Genomic DNA, 19,086 nt, shown 5'->3' on the forward strand with positions numbered 1-19,086 from the left:
TTAAAAAAAAAAAAAGCCTGGAATATTTACATGCCCATTGGAATAATGATATAATGGAAGGTGATCACTCGGGACAGTAATTACTACCTCTGCCTATGTAGGTGCAAGAATGTGACTGACACACGTGTGTGCCTAGTGTTTTTCCATGACTGGAAGAAAGATGAGTGGCTATCAAGGGGGTGGCACAACCCTCGCACAGTTGTGACTCCACCATCCCATCCCCAGCAGAAGCTGGGGTCCTGCTGCCTGAGGAGCTGACAGGCCCAGCGGGGCACCTGCTCAGGGAGCCAAAGGAGTATTTGAGGTGACGCTGCCCCTCTCTTGCTTCTCTCTCTGGCTTAAACTGTCCTGGTTTTAAGCCTCCACGAAGCAGCCAGTGAGGCCGCACCACCGCACTGGCCTCCACAATCATATTTCCTTCTTGTAAACTGTATCACTACCCAGTGTTCGCAGTGATTTTAGTGATACCCCTTTCGACTTGCTAGGAACAACAGAGTCCAATGGGCACTCACCAATCTTTTATTTTTTGTTTTTTGAGATGGAGTCTTGTTCTGTTGCCCAGGCTTGAGTGCAATGGCATGATCGTGGCTCATTGCAACCTCCACCTCCTGGGTTCAAGCGATTCTCCTTCCTCAGCCTCCCCAGTAGCTGGGATTACAGGTACCTGCCATCATGCCTGGGTAATTTTTGTATTTTTTAGAGACGGGGTTTCACCGTGTTGGTCAGGCTGGTCTTGAACTGCTGACCTCAGGTGATCCACCCACCTCGGCCTCCCAAAGTGCTGAGATTACAGGCGTGAGCCACCGTGCCTGGCCTCAAATCATTTTTCTGAGTTGAGATGCAACAGTCCCCAAACCAGGCAGGGCAAGTCTTCAGTAAACCCAGGTTCAGGGAGGCTCACATGGGCCAGCCAGGCCCAGGGCCTATGGCTGGGCTGCAAAAGGGGCCGTGGCAGTGACCAGGCTGTGAACTGTCCCCACAGGAGGCTAGGGCTGAGTTGGGGAAAGCTTGGCATCCTCATGCTCTGGTGATGTGCTCTGGCTGCCTCTGTTTTCTGAGACACTGGGTGTTGTGGGCTGAATGTGTCCCCACAATTCATACATCAAAGTCTTCAGCTTCAGTGCCTCCGAGTGTGACTGCAATTGGAGATCGGGTCTTTACAGCAGTCATTTAGCTCCTGTGTGGTCTGACTTCCATGTGACAGAGGAGCATCTCTTCGTGCGCGTGGCCTTTCAGCGCTCGTCACGTAGCCCAGGACTGCGCTTCTTCGTGGTCTGAGCTCCCATACCACGCTGGGCGCTCTTGTGGTCAGCTGAAACCACCAGATTCACCCTCCACCTAGACTGCTACATCTCAGACTATGCCAGGGCGGTATTTGATCAGAGATTATATGGTTAATAGCATACAGATATGATTAGCAGCATACATGTTTTTGCATATTTGAATGTGGATACATAAAATGGGTTTTTCTGGATCACAATCTGGATGTCCTCCGTTTGAATCAAATCCACCCCTGGGACTAAAAGGTCTTGCATATTCTTCAAGCTGTTGGGGTGCAGGTCCACATGCCCTTATCCATAATGCTGAAATCCAAAAGACGCTACAATCCAAAAGATCTTTTAAGAACTCATTTGGTGGCAAAACCTGAGCCAAAGCTATTTATAGGCTATCGTCATTCCACTTAGTGTGAATATTCAGGTATTTTTATGCAGATATGTTTTGATTAAAGATTTCTTACTCGGCTGGGCGTGCTGGATCATGCCTGTAATCTCAGCACTTTGGGAAGCTGAGGCAGGTGGATCACCTGAGGTCAGGAGTTCAAGACCAGCCTGGCCAACATGGTGAAACCCCATCTCTACTAAAAAATACAAAATTAGCTGGGCATGGTGGCACATGCCTGGAATCCCAGCTACTCGGAAGGCTGAGGCAGGAGGATCGCTTGAACCCGGGAGGCAGAGGTTGCTGTGAGCTGAGATCATGCCACTGCACTCAAGCCTAGGCGACAGAGCAAGACTCCATCTCAAAACAAAACAAAACAACGAAAAAGATTTCTTCCTCAGTGTTCACTGAGGCTTTACCACCAAATATTCAATATACTCACTGTATTAATTTTTTTATTTGTTTTTATTTTTATTTATTTATTTATTTCAAGACGAAACCTTGTTCTGTCATCCAGGCTGGAGTACAGCGGCATGATCTCAGCTCACAGCAACCTCTGCCTCCTGAGTTCAAGCGATCCTCCTGCCTCAGCCTCCTGAGTAGCTGGGATTATAGGCATGCATCACCATGCCCAGTTAATTTTTTTTGTATTTTTTAACAGAGACGGGGTTTCATCATGTTTTCCAGGCTGGTCTCGAACTCCTGACCTTAGGTGATCCACCAGCCTCGGCCTCCTGAAGTGCTGGGATTACAAGCGTGAGCCACCGCCCCCAGGCCCTAATCTTTTTTTTAAAAACCTGAAATCAAAAACATACCTGACCCTAAGGGTGGTAGATAAGGGATAAAGGACCTATTGTTAAAGCCCAGCTTAAGTCTAACAACAACAACAACAAAAAAAACCACAGATCATTTTCTTGCTGTGTTGACATGGTATCTACTTTTGGGGCTGTAGATTAAGGCCTTTTTTATTTCTAAGAGTTCTGCATTTACATTGAACATTGGCCAATCTAGATTATTTCTAAAGGCCTTCCAAAGACCTAGAGATAGAGGCCGCCACGATTCCCTGTCATTTCCCTCTTAAAGAGAAATATTCAAGATCCGTGAATATCTGTGGCCATCTTGGGAATTCTGTGACACTTTTTGGCACTCTGACTTGAAGTATTTAATAGAGGAAATTAAATTGGAAGGCTTTCCTCTTACATATCTATCAAGTTAAAACTTTCTGGGATAAAATTTTTATCAGTTTTAGTACATATTCATGTTATGAAATGGAACATAAATGTTATTGAAACTTAACTATTTTTTTCTTTCTTTTTTTTTTTTTTGTAGAGACAGGGTCTCATGATGTTGTCCTGGCTGGTCTCAAACTCCTGGCCTCAAGTGATCGTCCTGATTTAGCTTCCCAAAGTGTTGGGATTATAGGTGTGAGCCACCGTACCTGGCCAAAACATTTTATTCTGAAGTGTAGTCTCTACAAATTGTCTTCAAAAGTGTGAATGGTTAAGTTAAATTCTTGCATTACTTTTCTTCCCAAATAAAATTACTTAAGGAAAATTTTCCCCTCCCATCTGTGTGGGCTCAAGTAGTGCATCTTGAAAGTAATACCCTTGCCTACTCAGAACACTCAACTGAGTCAGGGAGATTCTACACAAAGGTGTTTCACTGGTTTTATTTCACAAGGAAACAATATGAAGTGAAGCCAATCTGTTCCTTCTGTGGCTTTAAACGCTCCCGATCCCTCAGCTGTGAAACAGCGATAGCATTGTCCAGATCTTCCCGGGTTGTTGTGTGAGTTAGAGATAATTTTTATAATTTGCCAAAGCACAAGAGGGCCCTGAGTAAAGGATGTGCGTGTGGGTATCTTTGTATGTTTATAATTACCATTTCCATCAGGAAGAACAGCAAGACTTCACCTAATCTAAAATATCTGTGGCGTTAAAATATAGGGAATAGAGAACTACAATCTCTCTTCCACCAAGCAGAAGTGGAAAATAAAGGAAGATGCTAAGAGGAAAGCTGGGCAGTTTGATCTCATCTGAGAGGTGTTCTTGGCTGAGGAAGCAGGAGACGTCCGAGAACCAGCTGTAGAACCTGGCAGTGACAGACAGAAGAACTGGGGAATGAGCCCTAGGACCAATATTTACTTTATTTGAAGGTGTCAGAAGCTGAGGTTGCAGAATTGGGTCCTTTTTAGCAGCTACCGCCCCTGGATGTAGTTTGTGAGAGGAAGGGAAATAAAGAGAAAGCAGACCCTGGCTGGGCACAGTGGCTCAGGCTTGTAATTCCAGCACTTTGGGCAGCCGAGGCAGGCGGATTGCCTGAAGTCAGGAGTTTCGGAACCAGCCTTGTTAACATGGTGAAACCCCATCTCTACCAAAAATACAAAAATTAGCCAGGCCACCTATAGTCCCAGCTACTAGGGAGGCTAGGGCAGGAGAATCGCTCCATCCAGAGAGGGGGAGGTTGCAGTGAGCTGAGATCACACCACTGCAACACCAGCCTGCATGACAAAGTGAGACTCTGTCTCAAAACAAAACAAAACAAAACAACACAACAACAACAAAAAAACAGAGAGAGAGAAAGCCGACCCCACAAGCTGACATGGAAATGAGTTTATACTTATAATGCTCTCAGTGCCCTTGATCTATCCCTGGTGTAGGCAACAAAATTAATTCCCTCCTTTTATTTATTATCCTTTTATGCACCTTGGGACAGCTAGGGTTGCTGGCTTCTGTGGCAGTGAATTTCCCCTAGAACGGGGCTTGGACAGTACACGTTCCCAGTGGCTCATCAGAAGTACTTTCTGCAAGGGGATTCTGCAGAACCTCGGGAGGTATGCCTGGAGGAGCCACGGAAGCCCCATGTGGCCCCTATTACTAAGGACACCGGTTTCCAGCCTGTGAGTCTCCTTTAGGTTCAGTGAGCTTCGTGTTCACCGGAAGGAAGGCACATTTTTTTCCTCCTTCCTTCTCTTCCACTCCCCTTTGAGAAATGAAACCATCTGAGAAAAAAGAAGGCTGGGCTTTGCAATATGGGTCAAACCAAGTGGTAATTCTCAAGACTGAGCATACATTATATTCACCAGGGAAGGGATTTTTGGTTCTGGGTTTTTTTTTTTTTTTTTTTTTTTTTTTTTTTTTTTTTGAGACAGGGTCTCACTCTTACCCAGGCTGGAGTGCAGTTGTGCGACCATGGCTCACTGCAGCCTCGACTTCCTGGGCTCAAGCAAACCTCCCACTTCAGCCTCCCAAGTAGCCGGGACCACAGGTGTGTGCTACCACACTTAGCTAATTTTTAAAATTTTTTGTAGAGGCAGGGACTTGCTATATTGCTCAGGCTGGTGTCTAACTCCTGAGCTGAAGCAATCCTCCTGCCTTAGCCTCCCAAAGTGCTGAGATGACAGGCATGAGCCACTAAGTCTAGTTGACTGGGGAAGCTTTTAAAATAGACTGACATACATCCCCCACTGCACAACAGCTAAGTCAGAACCTTGGAGGTAGGGAGTACGGATTCTGTCTTTCCAGTTCTGTACAATAACCTGAGGTGTGATGACATGAGCCATTTTGCACACCATTGGAGACCCTAAAATGCTACAAACACCTACTCAGCCCCTCATTATGCCTGTCTGTCACAGGGAGGCTGGAAACCTATAGCTAAGGAAAGAGACTGTGTGTGCTGTTCATCAAGGGAACATGTGACTTCCACACATGATGGACACCAGAGATGAGGCCCAAGCTGCTGACAGGCCCACATGGAGGGAAGGATCACATGCTTGATTGAGAGGGAAAGTCAAGTGGAAAATGGTAAGAAGAGGAAGGAGGAAGTGGGAGAAGCAAAACAAGGTGAAGACAAATTTAATAATTTTCTTTAAATAAATTTGTTATGCTAAAAAAAACACTTTAGTCATTTTCTAAAGACTTCTTTTTGCCTTAGGGATTCTTTATAGTTCCACTCCATGTAACATATTGGGTAATACTTGTGGTTCTGAAATAAAATGCGAGCAGGGGGTGTACACAGAAAACTTACCACCATGAATCCAGGGACCAACTGTGCAGATATTATGTAATGATAATATTCTATCGTTGTGAACATGGCACTTGTGAATCAATAATTTTAGAATATTTTAGAAAGGACATTTTTAAAAAATCACATAGGAAACGAAGTTAAAATTTAGAGAAAAGTAGAATATTTTATCCCATCTTCTAAGCACCTCAAGCCTAAACAAAACACACAGAATGAAATTTTAATGATGCCTGTTAAGCCTATTTGAAAACAAATTCTATCTGGCTCCCATAAACGGATGTTCAGACGTTGAGGTGATCAACTCCTTGGTTCTCCAATCTGAAATGCTCAAAGGAAGGAGGTAGAACTTGGGCAAGTTTAAAGTATGTAGCTCTATTGAATCACTTCTAACCACCCCACCCCCAATTAATGACCAGTTTTTACACTGACCACAGCTGAAAATGTAAACACAAATAAAAAGCTTGAGATGTTATTGGACGAGGTGTATTAAAATAAAATCAAAAATAGAAATATTAGGTATATACACGACAGCATAAGTGAAACACATAATGTGATACAGAAATTTCCATTCAAAGCTTACAGGAGAAAAATTTAGTAAACAAAACGGCTTGAACCTCCCGCCACCATGGGTCACTAGAGCCTCCTAGTCACTTACGTTCCTTCATATCCTTGGGTATAAATAGTCTCATACACGTGCTACACAATTTAGAAAAGATTGCTGAATCAGAAAAATAGCCCCAAATGTGGCACTTTAACTTTCTAGAGTACAACTAAAATTAATACTTGATCTTTAACATAATGTTTAAATCTTTGAAGCAACAAAGGAAACTCTTATGTTTTAGAAGGCCCTATAAGGTTCTTCAGAGATTAGAATCTTAGTTCTTCCAAACTACACTGTCAAAACAAATCTGGACATAGGAAATTGTGGAAATGAAAAAGCTGGACCCTTAAAAATATTCCTTCTAAACACAGAGCAGTTTCTGAGGCTCTTCTCCCTTTCCTGGGAGGTCCAGGTGAGCCCGGTGCCCTCGGGTGCACATTGCATGGCACGGCAGCTGTGTGTGCTCACGGGCTCTTCTTGCTGGAAGAGACAGAGATGTGCACGCCACTCCTGTGGCGTGTCTAGCAGGTCTGAGCAGTGTTCATGGGAGAAAAATGTTTAACAATCTCAGATTTTGGGAGGTAGGGAAAAAAAAAACCCATCGAAATCTGGAAAAGACATTTTTAAGCTGCTGACTTCACCTGCAAAACCTAACAGGTTGGATTAGTAATTTTTTTTTTTTTTTTTAACAAGTAAGCCAAAGCATAGAGAAAAATACAAAGAGATGTCATGCTATGTATCTGGTTATTTTAGCTTTATAAATGAGTTTAGTTCTGATATTATTGGGGATTCATTGCAATGGTCTCTGAAACTTTGAGTCCTATGTCCATTTGTAAACATAGAGCTAGCCGGGTGTATTTTTGGAGGGAATAGGTGTTTTCTTCTCAAAAGGCTGCACTCAGACGTTGTCAAGGAGAGTAAGATTACCAGCTGCTGAGGACAAGTCCAAGTTGCAACTGGGTGAAGCATCCATCTAAGAGTACAGAATACTTTCCCATGCAGAGGGTGTTCTTCCTGAGTAATTGAGCCTCTATTTCAGGATCCAGGCACGGCAGAAGATCCCAGCACATGAAATAATAAGTGCAACCAGTGATGGTTGCTTTTCCTCTCTAAATGAGGCAGCCACCCCTGCCAGACGGACGGGTTTCTCTGTGCTCTAAGGCTGCTGCTGGTACTGCCCTTCCGTGGCTGTGTAGAAATCATCCAGGACGCTCTGTAAGTAATCAAATGTTGGTCTCTCTTCTGCCTTTTCTTTCCAGCACATTTTCATAATGTCATAGAGCTCATCTGGGCAGTTCTCCACACGGGGCATCCTGTAGCCCTGGGACAGGGCGGTCATCACGTCGGCATTAGTTCTCCCTAGGGTGGGAAAAACAAAAACAAAAAAGAAAAACCATGCCGTTTAGAAAGCTGGCAGAGGGTCAAGTACTGCAGTGGTTTTTTGCTCCTCACGTCCTGCAACCATGATTGAAACAAGCTTTACTGAGGCTGTTAGGGGTTGAACGGCATCCTCCCAAAATTCCTAGGTTGAAGTCCTAGCCCTCAGTACACCTTAGAATTGACTGCACCATATTTAGAGATAAAGCCTTCATAGAGGTAACCAAGTTAAAATGATGGCCAGGCGCGGTAGCTTATGCCTGCAATCCCAGCACTCTGGGAGGCTGAGGTGGGGGGATCACCTGAGGTCAGGAGTTTGAGACCAGCCTGACCAACATGGAGAAACCCCATCTCTACTAAAAACCACAAAATTAGCTGGGCGTGGTGGCGCATGCCTGTAATCCCAGCTACTAGGGAAGGCTGAGGCGGGAGAATCCCTTGAACCCAGGAGGTGGAGGTTGCGGTGAGCCGAGATCGTGCCATTGTACTCCAGCCTGGGCAACAAGAGCAAAACTCTGTCTCAAAAATAAATAAAATAAAATAAAATAAAATGAGGCCATTTGGGTGGGTCTTAATCCAATATGACTAATATTCTTATAAGAGGAGATTAGAACACAGACTAGTACAGGGGAAAGGCCATGTGAAGACACAGGGAGAAGGCGGCCATCTAAAAGTCCAGGAGAGAGGCCTCGCTCGGGAGAAACCAACCCGGCCAGCACCTAGACCTTGGACTTTGAAACTTCAGAACCCTGGAAAAATAAATGTCTGTTGTTTAAATTACCCAGTGTGTTGTATTGTTATGGCAGCCCTTGCCAACTAATACAGAAGCTAAGGAAATTTCTGCAAGCAACTCAATAAATAAATTTTAGTATGGAGGGGATCAAGACAGCATTCAGTTTGCCAAAATCTGTTAAGTAGGAGCCACAGCCAAGTTCTCTTTAATAACAAAAGGATATTGGACTTGCCTGACATTTCACATAAGTCACCTAAATTCAATCCTAACTCTTAACTTTAATTACGTTTGCAGGGTAGCATTCTTTCAGCTTCAACCTGTAGTGTATTTATATTAAAAACAAATTTTACCATATATTATCTTATACAGACATTTTTCAAAAATTGGCTTTTCATTTAATAATTGGTATTTTCATTTACTTAAAGTCAACATCCTTAAGTCAGCCCGACCAATTGATTACATGCTTGCCAAATAGTTAAAAACTTAGGGATTAATTTGGAAAATAATGATGGTTCAGTTAATCTGAAGGACACTTGTCTGTAGTTTGTACTACATATCTCGTGGATGTCACTGTCTTTTAAGAGCGAGATATTAATTGAGGAGGAAAACTGAACCCCAATCATAGTCTCAAGTGGAGCTACTTCACAGACACAGTTAATTGTTCCAATCTGCAGTACCTGGCCAGAGTGACAGCTCACTCTGACTCTGGATTTGCATATTCTTGACCTCCAGGAGAGAAGTAAGGTGCTCATTACTCCTCTAGAGCTCTGCAAAAGGCCTGGTAATAGAGGATTTTTAAATGTGGTCAAATGTCTCAGAGTAATTCAGAAACTGAACTGTCAATCTTTGATCCTGAGAATAGCTTCAAGGGGTAAAAAAGATTATAATAATAACATTTTCCTGCATGATAAAGGAGATTAATCCTTTAATTATATCCGTATCTAGCAGTACCTATCCACACCTGTATGTTTTGCATATTTTGTGGATACCCTGTTCTGTAGGATGTGAACTTCTCTAGAGAAGACTGTATTTCACGCAAAGTATATACAATTTCTGGCACATGAGAGGGGCTGCATTCATCACAACTAATTTCCTTTCCATAGCTATCTCTTTTTCAAAGCTGTATATTTTACCATCCGTGGTCACTGGAAGGATTCGAAATAAGTGGCAGCTTTAGGGGAAATGGTTTTTACCAGATTTGAAACAGAACCTTGTTTTGAATGTATTCTCTAATCAGTGTTTTCCAAATTGCGCGGCACTATCCGCATTTGGGATCAACAATTTGGGATCAACAAATTGATTTTTTTAGGGTACTACTAGTTTTTTTTTTTTTTTTTTTTTTTAGGCAGAGTCACCCTCTTTCACCCAGGCTGGAGTGCAGTGGTGAGATCTCGCCTCACTGCAACCTCCCCCTCCCAGGTTCAAGTGATTCTCCTGCCTCAGCCTCCCAAGTAGCTGGGATTACAGGTGCCCACTACTATGCCAGGCTAATTTTTATATATTTAGTAGAGACAGGGTTTCACCATGTTGGCCACGCTGGTCTCAAACTCCCGACCTCAAGTGATCTGCCCATCTTGGCCTCCCAAAGTGCTGGATTAAAAGCGGGAGCCACCGCATCCAGCCAACTACCAGTATTTTAAAAAATGAATTATAACAGAATAAAACAGAAAAGGTCAGAAAGCACTGCACAAAGGAAAGGTCAATATGGTTTTACGAAACATTTGCTTTATATACAGAGTAGGTTTCTGTGTATTTCTCACAATGCCTTATGGCCAGTGAACTTTGAGATCCTCTGCCTTTAACTTACCTTTTTTCATCTAAGGACACAGTGACCTTTCCTGAATTTAAACCCCTGAAAGAAGACATGATCATTTCTGTCTTGGAAGAGCCCTTGTTTTTGAAATTGAAAGATCCACACAAACTTTATAATGATTCAGATCTCTTGAGAATTATTTATACAGCAAATCAATTTTCCTGAGTCTAATTCTGAGTCTATCTTCAAATATTTATGTGACTAGAATTTTCTAACTAAAAGACTTCATTTGATTCTCATTGCTCAAAGCCAAAGACAGATTTGTATCATCCTCTTTATTTGGAAGTTTTAGTCTCTGTAAAATGATACAGCCTCAGCATTGCTCTGGTTCTTTTAACTAGCCAAGCTCACTTGGATAAATTTCAGGAGAAAGATCTGTGTATACTTCTACTTTCTTGGTTGAAATTCTGGGATCGTGGTGGGAGGACTAACATCCAGTATAGTATAAATAGCAACTGGACCTGCAAACTCAGTTTGGAGTATCTCTTTCACTTCCTTCCTGGAGAAACTTCATTTGCATAAAAGGTCAGAATGCAGCCACAGCAGAAGATAAAGCTTTCTAGGTCACCCTAGCCCCACAGCAGGTTTTTTTCTTCCTGGTTCCAGTATGTTCTCCTAGCTCTGAAGGACTCTCGATGATGCTGGTAAAGGCTGGACATGCTCCACCCTGTTCCAGGAATTCGCCTTGATAAGAAGAACTGGAAGAATGGAATCTGAAGCCTATCTTTTTATGTACAAGTAAAGCAACAAATGACATCCGGTATTAAATGACAAGTCTTGTGAAAGAAAGAAATAGAAGAGGAGAGGGACCTCAACCAGACCCTAAGGTTACATGTGATAGCTGGCGTTGGCCTGTTGCTAAGTTAAAAAAAGTAAACACCCATTGGCATTGGCTGGTGATCACCCATTGGCATTGGCTGGTGAACACAGTTTCATTCTCCATCCTTCCTCCTTTCGACAAGCACTTACTGAGTCCTCACTGCGGGTCATGAACTAGCACTGAGCTCTGAGACATGCAGAGATAGTTAAGACAGAGCGTTGTCCTCAAATGACACACAGCCCAGTCAGGACAGTGTCCTCACTAGAAGGAGGTGGTGGGGAGCAGGGAGTGGCATCTGGAGTGGGTAGAAATCAGCAGAGACTACAAGTTGGTAAAGGAGCAGAAGAAAGAGAAAAATGTGGCAGAGCAGAGAAAAGGAACAGACAGCTAGCGACAGGGAGGAGCCCAGCTGCACCACAAACTATGACAATCTTCAGTCACACAGGGCCCCTGCGCGTGTGTATCAGGAAGAGCCAGATACCCTGGGACTACAGTCTCCCACCCAATCACACTCCTTTCAAAAGGGCAAATTATTATTACTATTATTATTTTCTGAGTTTTGCTTGTGATCACGGTGAGTGTTTGTGGCAGGACACATTTTTTGATTCTCATTCAGCTGGCATTAAGATGCTAGATATATCTAGTCAGAAACAGCCAGAAAAGACATGATGCTTCAGAAAATTTTTTCACTTTCAAACCTTTCGCTTTGTATAAACAAAGCAAAACAAGACCCCAATCAGGACCCAACAAGACACCCCCACCTTTTTTTTGGGACAGGATCTCACTCTGTTGCCCAGGCTGGAGTACATGGTGCAATCATAGCTCACTGCAGCCTCAAACTCCCTGGGCTCGGTGATCCTCCCACCTCAGCCTCCTGAGATGCTGAGACTACAGGTGCATACCACCATACCCTGGTAATTTTTTAATTATTTTGTAGAGGCAGGGTCTTGCTATGTTGTCCAGGCTGGTCTCAAATTCCTGGCCTCAAGAAATCCACCTGCTTTGGCCTCCCAAAGTGCTGGGATTACAGGCATGAGCCACCATGCCCAGCCAGACCCCTCTTTTTTTCTGTATAAAATTTATAGAGAAATATAATCATAGTTTTGGTTTTAAGATAATGAAGTAAAGATCTTTTGCCTCCTCCCCACTTTTTTTTTTTCCTGTAATTCATCCCAAAACAAAAAAGAGAACAAGAAATAGAAACTTAAACTCCATCTCTGATGATGCTAAGAGACACCTGGCAGCCAGAGGAAGAAGTGGTCTGAGCCAAGAGGAAGAAAGTGCAACCATCATGCCTGCAGAGAGGGGCACTGACAACAGACAAGATGGCCCATCCCAACTCACCCCGGGAAGGTGCACACTGTGTGGCCAGCACAACCACGAGGGAGGGAGGCCAGCGCCGAGGGCAGGACAGTACCTGGAGCCCACTTGGCAGTGCCCAGGTGAATGCTGGGAGAAACAATGGAGAAGCTTCATGCAGGGAATGCTGGGCCCAAGTGGAGGTGGGGAAAGCATGGTATGGAAGACCAGGAGTGAGGAGAGAGGCTGAAGACATGGACCACACCATTCACGGACCTTGAGGGTTATGCTGAGTGAAATAAACCAGACACTAGGGCAAAACTGTATGACTCTCCTTATAGGATGTCTCTAGAGTAGAAACTGAGAACACTGGTTGCCTATGGGGAGAGAATTGTGTGGCTGGGAATAGAGTGGAGGATCTTTCAGCTTATACCTCTTTGTATCTCTTGAATTTAACACCATATGGCTGGCCAGGCATGGTGGCTCACACCTGTAATTCCAGCACTTTGGGAGGTTGAGGAGGGAGGATCACTTGACCCAGGAGTTAGAAACCAGCCTGGGCAACATAGTGAGACCCTGTCTCTACAAAAAATTTATAAATTAGCTGGGTGTTGTGGCATGCGCCTGTAGTCCCAGCTACTCAGGAGGCTTAGGCGGGAGGATCACTTGAACTCAGGAGTTAAAGGCTGCAGTGAGCTATGATCATGCCACTGCACTCCAGCCCAGGTGACAGAGCAAGACCCTGTCAAATAAACAAATAAATGAAAACTAAAAGTATGTGGCCATATTCTTATCTAATAATAAGTGGAAAAAACTTAAGAGATAAAAGTTATGAGTAGAATATTTAGAACTATATGCAGCAAATGCTAGAATAAGGAATCAAAATTCCTGAAAGTAGATTCCTTTGAGGAGCACCTGCAGGTGTGGGGCAATTTTTCATTAGAAGTCTTTTTGTGACCAGGAGCGGTGGCCCATGCCTTTAATCCCTGCAGGGAGGATGAGGTGGGTGGATCACCTGAGGTCAGGAGTTCAAGACCAGCCTGGCCAATATGGTGAAACCCCGTCCCTACTAAAAATACAAAAATTAGCTGGGCATGGTGGTGAACACCTGTAGTCCCAGTGACTTGGGAGGTTGAGGCAGGAGGATTGTTTGAACCCAGGAGGTGGAGGTTGCAGTGAGCCAAGATCGCACCACTGCACTCCAGTCTGGGTGACGGAGCGAGACTGTCTCAAAAAAAAAAAAAAAGTCTTTCTGTAATACTTTTTAAATGTGCATATATTACTTAGATAAGAATAAAATATTTAATAAAAATATCACTGTAAAAAAATTAGAAATTTCAGAAACTCATCAAGAAGAAAATTAATATAATCTATTATCTCTTGACCCAAGGTTAACAACATTTTGGTATATTATATTAGTCTTTCTTTCTCCTCTAAAAATGTGTTTGCTTTGTATGTGACTTTCTTTTTTCTTTTTTGTTTTCCCTGCTTTCTTTTATTTCCTTTTTATTTTACAAAGCTAAGTATATGATATGGCTTCTTCTTCTTCTTCTTCTTTTTTTTTTTTTTTTGAGACAGAGTCTTGCTTTGTCGCTCAGGCTGGAGTACAGTGGCGCTTCTCGGCTCACTACAGCCTCTGCCTCCGGGGTTCAAGCATTCAAGTGATTCTCTGCCTCAACTTCTCAAGTAGCTAGGATTACAGGCGTTCGCCACCACGCCAGGCTAAACTTTTTTGTATTTTTTGTAGAGACAGGGTTTTGCCATGTTGTCCACGCTGGTCTCGAACTCCTGGCCTCAAGTGATCCACCCAAGTTGGGATTACAGGCATCAGCCACCATACCTGGCCTGTATAGCTTCTAAAGTACTTTAAAAACAAACAAAACATAGCCAGCCGTTTACTGGGTAAAGAAAATACTTTCAGATAATTCCATTAATCAGTAGATTCTCTCCCATACGCAGTTTTACAACAGTGTGGAAAATGGCATGTTTTGGCAATGTTTACCAATTTCTATGCTCTCTATGAATCAAGTCCTCTCATGTGAAGTAAATAGGATTGCTTATGTTTATAAACGTAATGGTAGAGGCTCTTGTAACATACAACTCTCGTGCCTAAAAAATTTACTGATCCAGATCTCCTCAAGACATCTCACATTCCCAGTCCCTCCAGGGACAAGCCAATCAGGGAACAGACCAGTCGATGGATTCTGTTGGGTTCTTCCATATAGAGAGAAATATATTTTTGTGATTCTGACCATTTTTCTACTGGTTCTTTTTTTATTATTTTATTTTATTTTTGAGATGGAGTCTCGCTCCCGTCACGTAGGCTAGAGTGCAGTGGTGCGATCTTGGCTCACTGCAACCTCTACCTCCTGGGTTCAAGTGATTCTCCTTCCTCAGCCTCCCGAGTAGCTGGGATTACAGGCGTGTGCCACCACGCCTGGCTAATTTTTTGTATTTTTAGTAGAGTCGGGGTTTCACCGTATTAGCCAGAATGGTCTTGACCTCCTGACCTTGTGATCCACCCGCCTTAGCCTCCCAAAGTGTTGGGATTACAGGCGTGAGCCACAGCACCCGGCCTAATTTTTATATTTTTAGTAGAGATGGGGTTTTGCCATGTTGGCCAGGCTGGTCTTGAACTCCTGACCTCAGGTGATCCACCTGCCTCAGCCTCCCAAAGTGCTAGGAATACACGCGTGAGCCGCCCGCCTGGCTGGTCCTTTTTTTAAAAAAATGACTTTTCACCCCAAATATTTCCAAACCCTGGGCATTGCTCACATCAGCTGAGGGGTCTTGAGAGGCACACGGATCTGGGGCTCAGAGCAGCTTTGCCACCAGCGAGGGGTTCAATCACCTTCTCAAGCCTCAGGGGCCATGGCGGCATGTCACATGCAGCACACCACACGTATCACAGAACATTCTTTTATGATATTATATGTTTATTTTATCAGGTGTCAGATTATATACCTAATCTGACTATATAATCTTTCTCTACAGATTATAGAAAGAGATGTAGGCATAGATGGAGATAGACATATATAACATCAGACATCAGGGCTGATTAGAAATATGTTTCCTATTTTGCAGCAATATTAATTCATTAACCTCAGTGTCTAGAGCAGCTGGAAGATGAAACGCTGGCACTAAAGGGATTTCCTAGGACTGCCGGTCCACTGTGCAGGCAGACACCACCCAAAGGCTTTCAGCTGCCAGCTGGTCCCTGCCCCAGTTTCTCTGTGGCTCATCCCCACATGCAGCAGTAGTGATGGGAGCATGCAGACTGTGTGGCTGCTTTGTCTAAAAGCCTTCCCTGGCTTGCATCTCAGCAGAGTAAGAGGGACTGCTCTCACATGGCCAGTAAGTCTCTCCCTGAGCCACTCTAACCCCCAGCTCCATAGCCTTCTGCTTTCTCATCCATTGACTGTCTAGAGATCAAATGGCCTAGGTGAGTCATTCATTCATTCATTCATTCACCCATCCATCCATCAAATACTCACAGAGGCCCAAACCACGCTGGCCTCCTGCTCCTGTTGGTCAAGTCCATGCTCTGGCTGCTCTCCCCATGGGGACATGCAGACCTCAGAGAGCCCAAGGCTCCCTCCCTCACATCTCTGAGTCCCTGCTGCTGCCAGGACCATGGAATAAAACCAGCAGCTCCCCACCCCCTTCTGTGAGTACTTGCCAATCCCTAAGCCACTCCATGCAGGCTCCACACCACTCTCACCATCCTACAGGCTGGCTGTGTGTTTGACAACCATCAGTCTCTCTCCACTACAGCATTCACTCTGAAGGACATGGGCAGATACCATGGCATCCTAGCAGCTGAGAGTGCCTAGCATACTCAAATATTTTTTGAAGAGGAGAATGATTTAAATATTAAAAACTTAATTTTAAATTCCCCTCATGCAAACATTTTGTTAATAGTCAAACATGAATGAAAATATGAAAGCTCTGGGAGAAATCCCTCTTCTTGGTTTTTTTTTTTTTTTTTTTTTTTTTTTGAGACGGCGTCTCACTCTGTCGCCAGGGCAGACAGTGATCTCAGCTCACTGCAACCTTGGCCTCCTGGGTTCAAGTGATTCTCCTGCCTCAGCCTCCCGAGTAGCTGGGATTACAGGTGCCCAACACTACGCCCAGCTGATTTTTTGTATTTTTAGTAGTGACGGGGTTTCACCATGTTGGCCAGGCTGGTCTTGAACTCCTGACCTCGTGATTCGCCCACCACGGCCTCCCAAAGTGCTGGGATTACAGGTGTGTGCCACCGCGCCTGGCCGAAATCCCTCTTCTTAACCATGCCAGCACAGACCATGGAAAAAGGGAGGGATGGACAGAATCTGGCTCTGCAGGCTTCAGGTGTTAGGAATCTGGAAATAAATACTGAATGATGCCCTCACTGATACCAGTATGTTAAAGAGCAGAAGGGCCTCGCACTGATAAACAAAGGTGGTTATTTCCTGAAGAGAGAGAGACTCCAGGGCACTTATTACAAAACCAATTGTGAAGCATTGGAAATCCTCGTCTCCATGTGGGTTTCCTCCTCCGTCAGGGGGACTGCCTTGGAGGAGCCCCTGTGTCTATCCATCCTCATCTCAATACCAACAACCATGCCAGGAACATTCTAGTATGTGGTGAAATTAATCAGTGCAGAAAAAGAACACACATTCAATAAAATAAGAAGGCAAAGAAGTGTCTAAGCACTTTTAGAACAATTTATGCTAAAGATAGTGAAAATAAAAATCAAGTCTTTTTTTTTTTTTTTTTTTTTTTTTTGAGACAGAGTCTCACTCTGTTGCCAAGGCTGGAGTACAATGGCGCGATCTCAGCTCACTACAACCTCCACCTCCCGGGTTCGAGCAATTCTCCTGCCTCAGCCTCCCGAGTAGCTGGGATTACAGGCGTGCGCCACCATGCCTGGCTAATTTTGTACTTTTAGTAGAGACGGGGTTTCTCCATGTTGGTCAGGCTGGTCTCAGACTCCTGACCTCAGGTGATCCGCCTGCCTTGGCCTCCCAAAGTGCTGGGATTACAGGCGTGATCCACCACTCCCGGCCCATGACAATCAAGTTCTGGCTCAAAGCACTTATTCTTTGCTATCGGGTAGATGAAGTTATTATTACTTTTTAATGCCTTCATGCAACCTGACTTTTTCTCATTTATACCACTTGATTGTAAATAGCTAAGTAAACCATACCTGGGTAGGGAATTTTCCCATAGGTGACGATTTCGTATAGGAGGATTCCAAAGGACCACACATCAGACTTAATAGTGAAACATCCAAAGTTGATTGCTTCTGGAGCCGTCCACTTAATAGGGAACTTAGCACCTAAGGAAGAAGATATGTGGTTCTTACTTGGGTATTTAAGCTTAAACAAAAAGTCATGAACATGTGACCCCACACTTTCTTTTCTTTTCTTTTCTTTTTTTGAGGCGGCGTTTCACTCTTGTCACCCAGGCTGGAATATAATGGTGTGATCTCAGCTCACTGCAACCTCCACCTCCCAGGTTCAAGCAATGCTCCTGCCTTAGCGTCCCAAGTAGCTGGGGTTAAAGGCACCTGCCACCACGGCCAGCTAATTTTTGTATTTTTAGTAGAGATGGGGTTTCACCATGTTGGCCAGGCTGGTCTTCAACTCCTAACCTCAGCTGATCTGCACGTCTTGACCTTCCAAAGTGTTGGGATTACAGGCGTGAGCCACTGCACCCAGACCATTCTTTCTTCTTTTGATTTCTTTTTTTTTACATTTCAATTATTTATTTTGAATAAGTAACACATACACATAGTATAAAATACAGAATGAGTTCGTGATGAAACTACATTTCTCACAAGGAGCTGGTGAGGCCAACTGATCGGGGACAGGCAGACCCAGCCCAAGGGGACATGCAGGGTCCCCTTGAGGAAGGCAGGGACTCAGGCACAGGCTGTTACTCTGGCACCCTGGAAGGCTAGGGGCTTCTACCTACCACTTAAAAAAATTTTTTTTGCCTTTATTATGCCTTGGCTTAAAATTTTTTTGGTCCCCAACACAAACTAGAAATTGGAGTAAGAACAGTAAGGACAGTAGAGAATCTCCTGGGTGTCTGTTGTATGCGAGGCAACGGCACACATTCCTGCATTACCCCCTGCCTGCCTGGAGCAGCAGTGTGCAGAGACAGCAGGCAGGACCATGGCTGGAGCTTGGCTTGGGCACCCCACAGCCCTGGTTTGAATCCCGCATCTGCTGTTTTCTGCTTGGTGTGATCCTGGCAAGTCACTTGCTGTCCTTGTGCAGCTTTGGTGCTTCCATGTGTAAACTGAGGAAACAAAAAAACCTTCCTAGGTTGCTGTGAGGATTAAATGGGTTGATCTGTGGGCTTGGCACAATGTAAACACCAGTCAAGTATGGTAATAAAGGTACCAATGAATGGTACTTGCCAATGAAGGTAAGCATCATTACTGTCATCCTGAGATATGCCAGGAAGAGGATGCTGTTAGATCTAGAACATGCGCTCTGCACTAAGCCATGGTCTTTGCCTGAGAACAGTTATTTTTGTGAAACTCTCAGCTTGTTAAATTCAATAAAACCAGTGTAACCAATTCCAGTTCAGATACTTTGAAGTTAGATTTCCTGGCTTTGAATCTTAGCTCTATCACTTACTGTGGGACCTCAAAAAGTTGCAGAATCTCTCAGTTTCCTCCTCTGTAAACTGGGAATAGTGATGATAATATTAACATCTATCACATGGGATTATTGTAAAGATAAATGAAATAATGTATGAAAAGCCCA

General features: G+C 44.0%; 1 protein-coding gene across 2 annotated transcripts in view; it reads right to left on the reverse strand.

Moving 5' to 3' along the window:
* Window positions 1-6,149: 6,149 nt before the first annotated feature.
* LOC105482277 (LYN proto-oncogene, Src family tyrosine kinase) overlaps window positions 6,150-19,086 on the reverse strand; it is a 139,781-nt gene continuing 126,844 nt past the window's right edge. For both annotated transcript variants that reach the window (XM_011742301.3, XM_011742300.3), the window contains exons 12-13: window positions 17,514-17,645; window positions 6,150-7,642 (exon numbers count right to left, since the gene is read on the reverse strand). In XM_011742301.3, the coding sequence (XP_011740603.1) occupies window positions 7,440-7,642; window positions 17,514-17,645 (335 nt within the window). In that variant the 3' untranslated portion in view covers window positions 6,150-7,439. The remainder of the gene's footprint in view (window positions 7,643-17,513; window positions 17,646-19,086) is intronic.

This window comes from Macaca nemestrina, chromosome 8 (genome assembly GCF_043159975.1).
Source record: "Macaca nemestrina isolate mMacNem1 chromosome 8, mMacNem.hap1, whole genome shotgun sequence".
Lineage (NCBI taxonomy): Eukaryota > Metazoa > Chordata > Mammalia > Primates > Cercopithecidae > Macaca > Macaca nemestrina.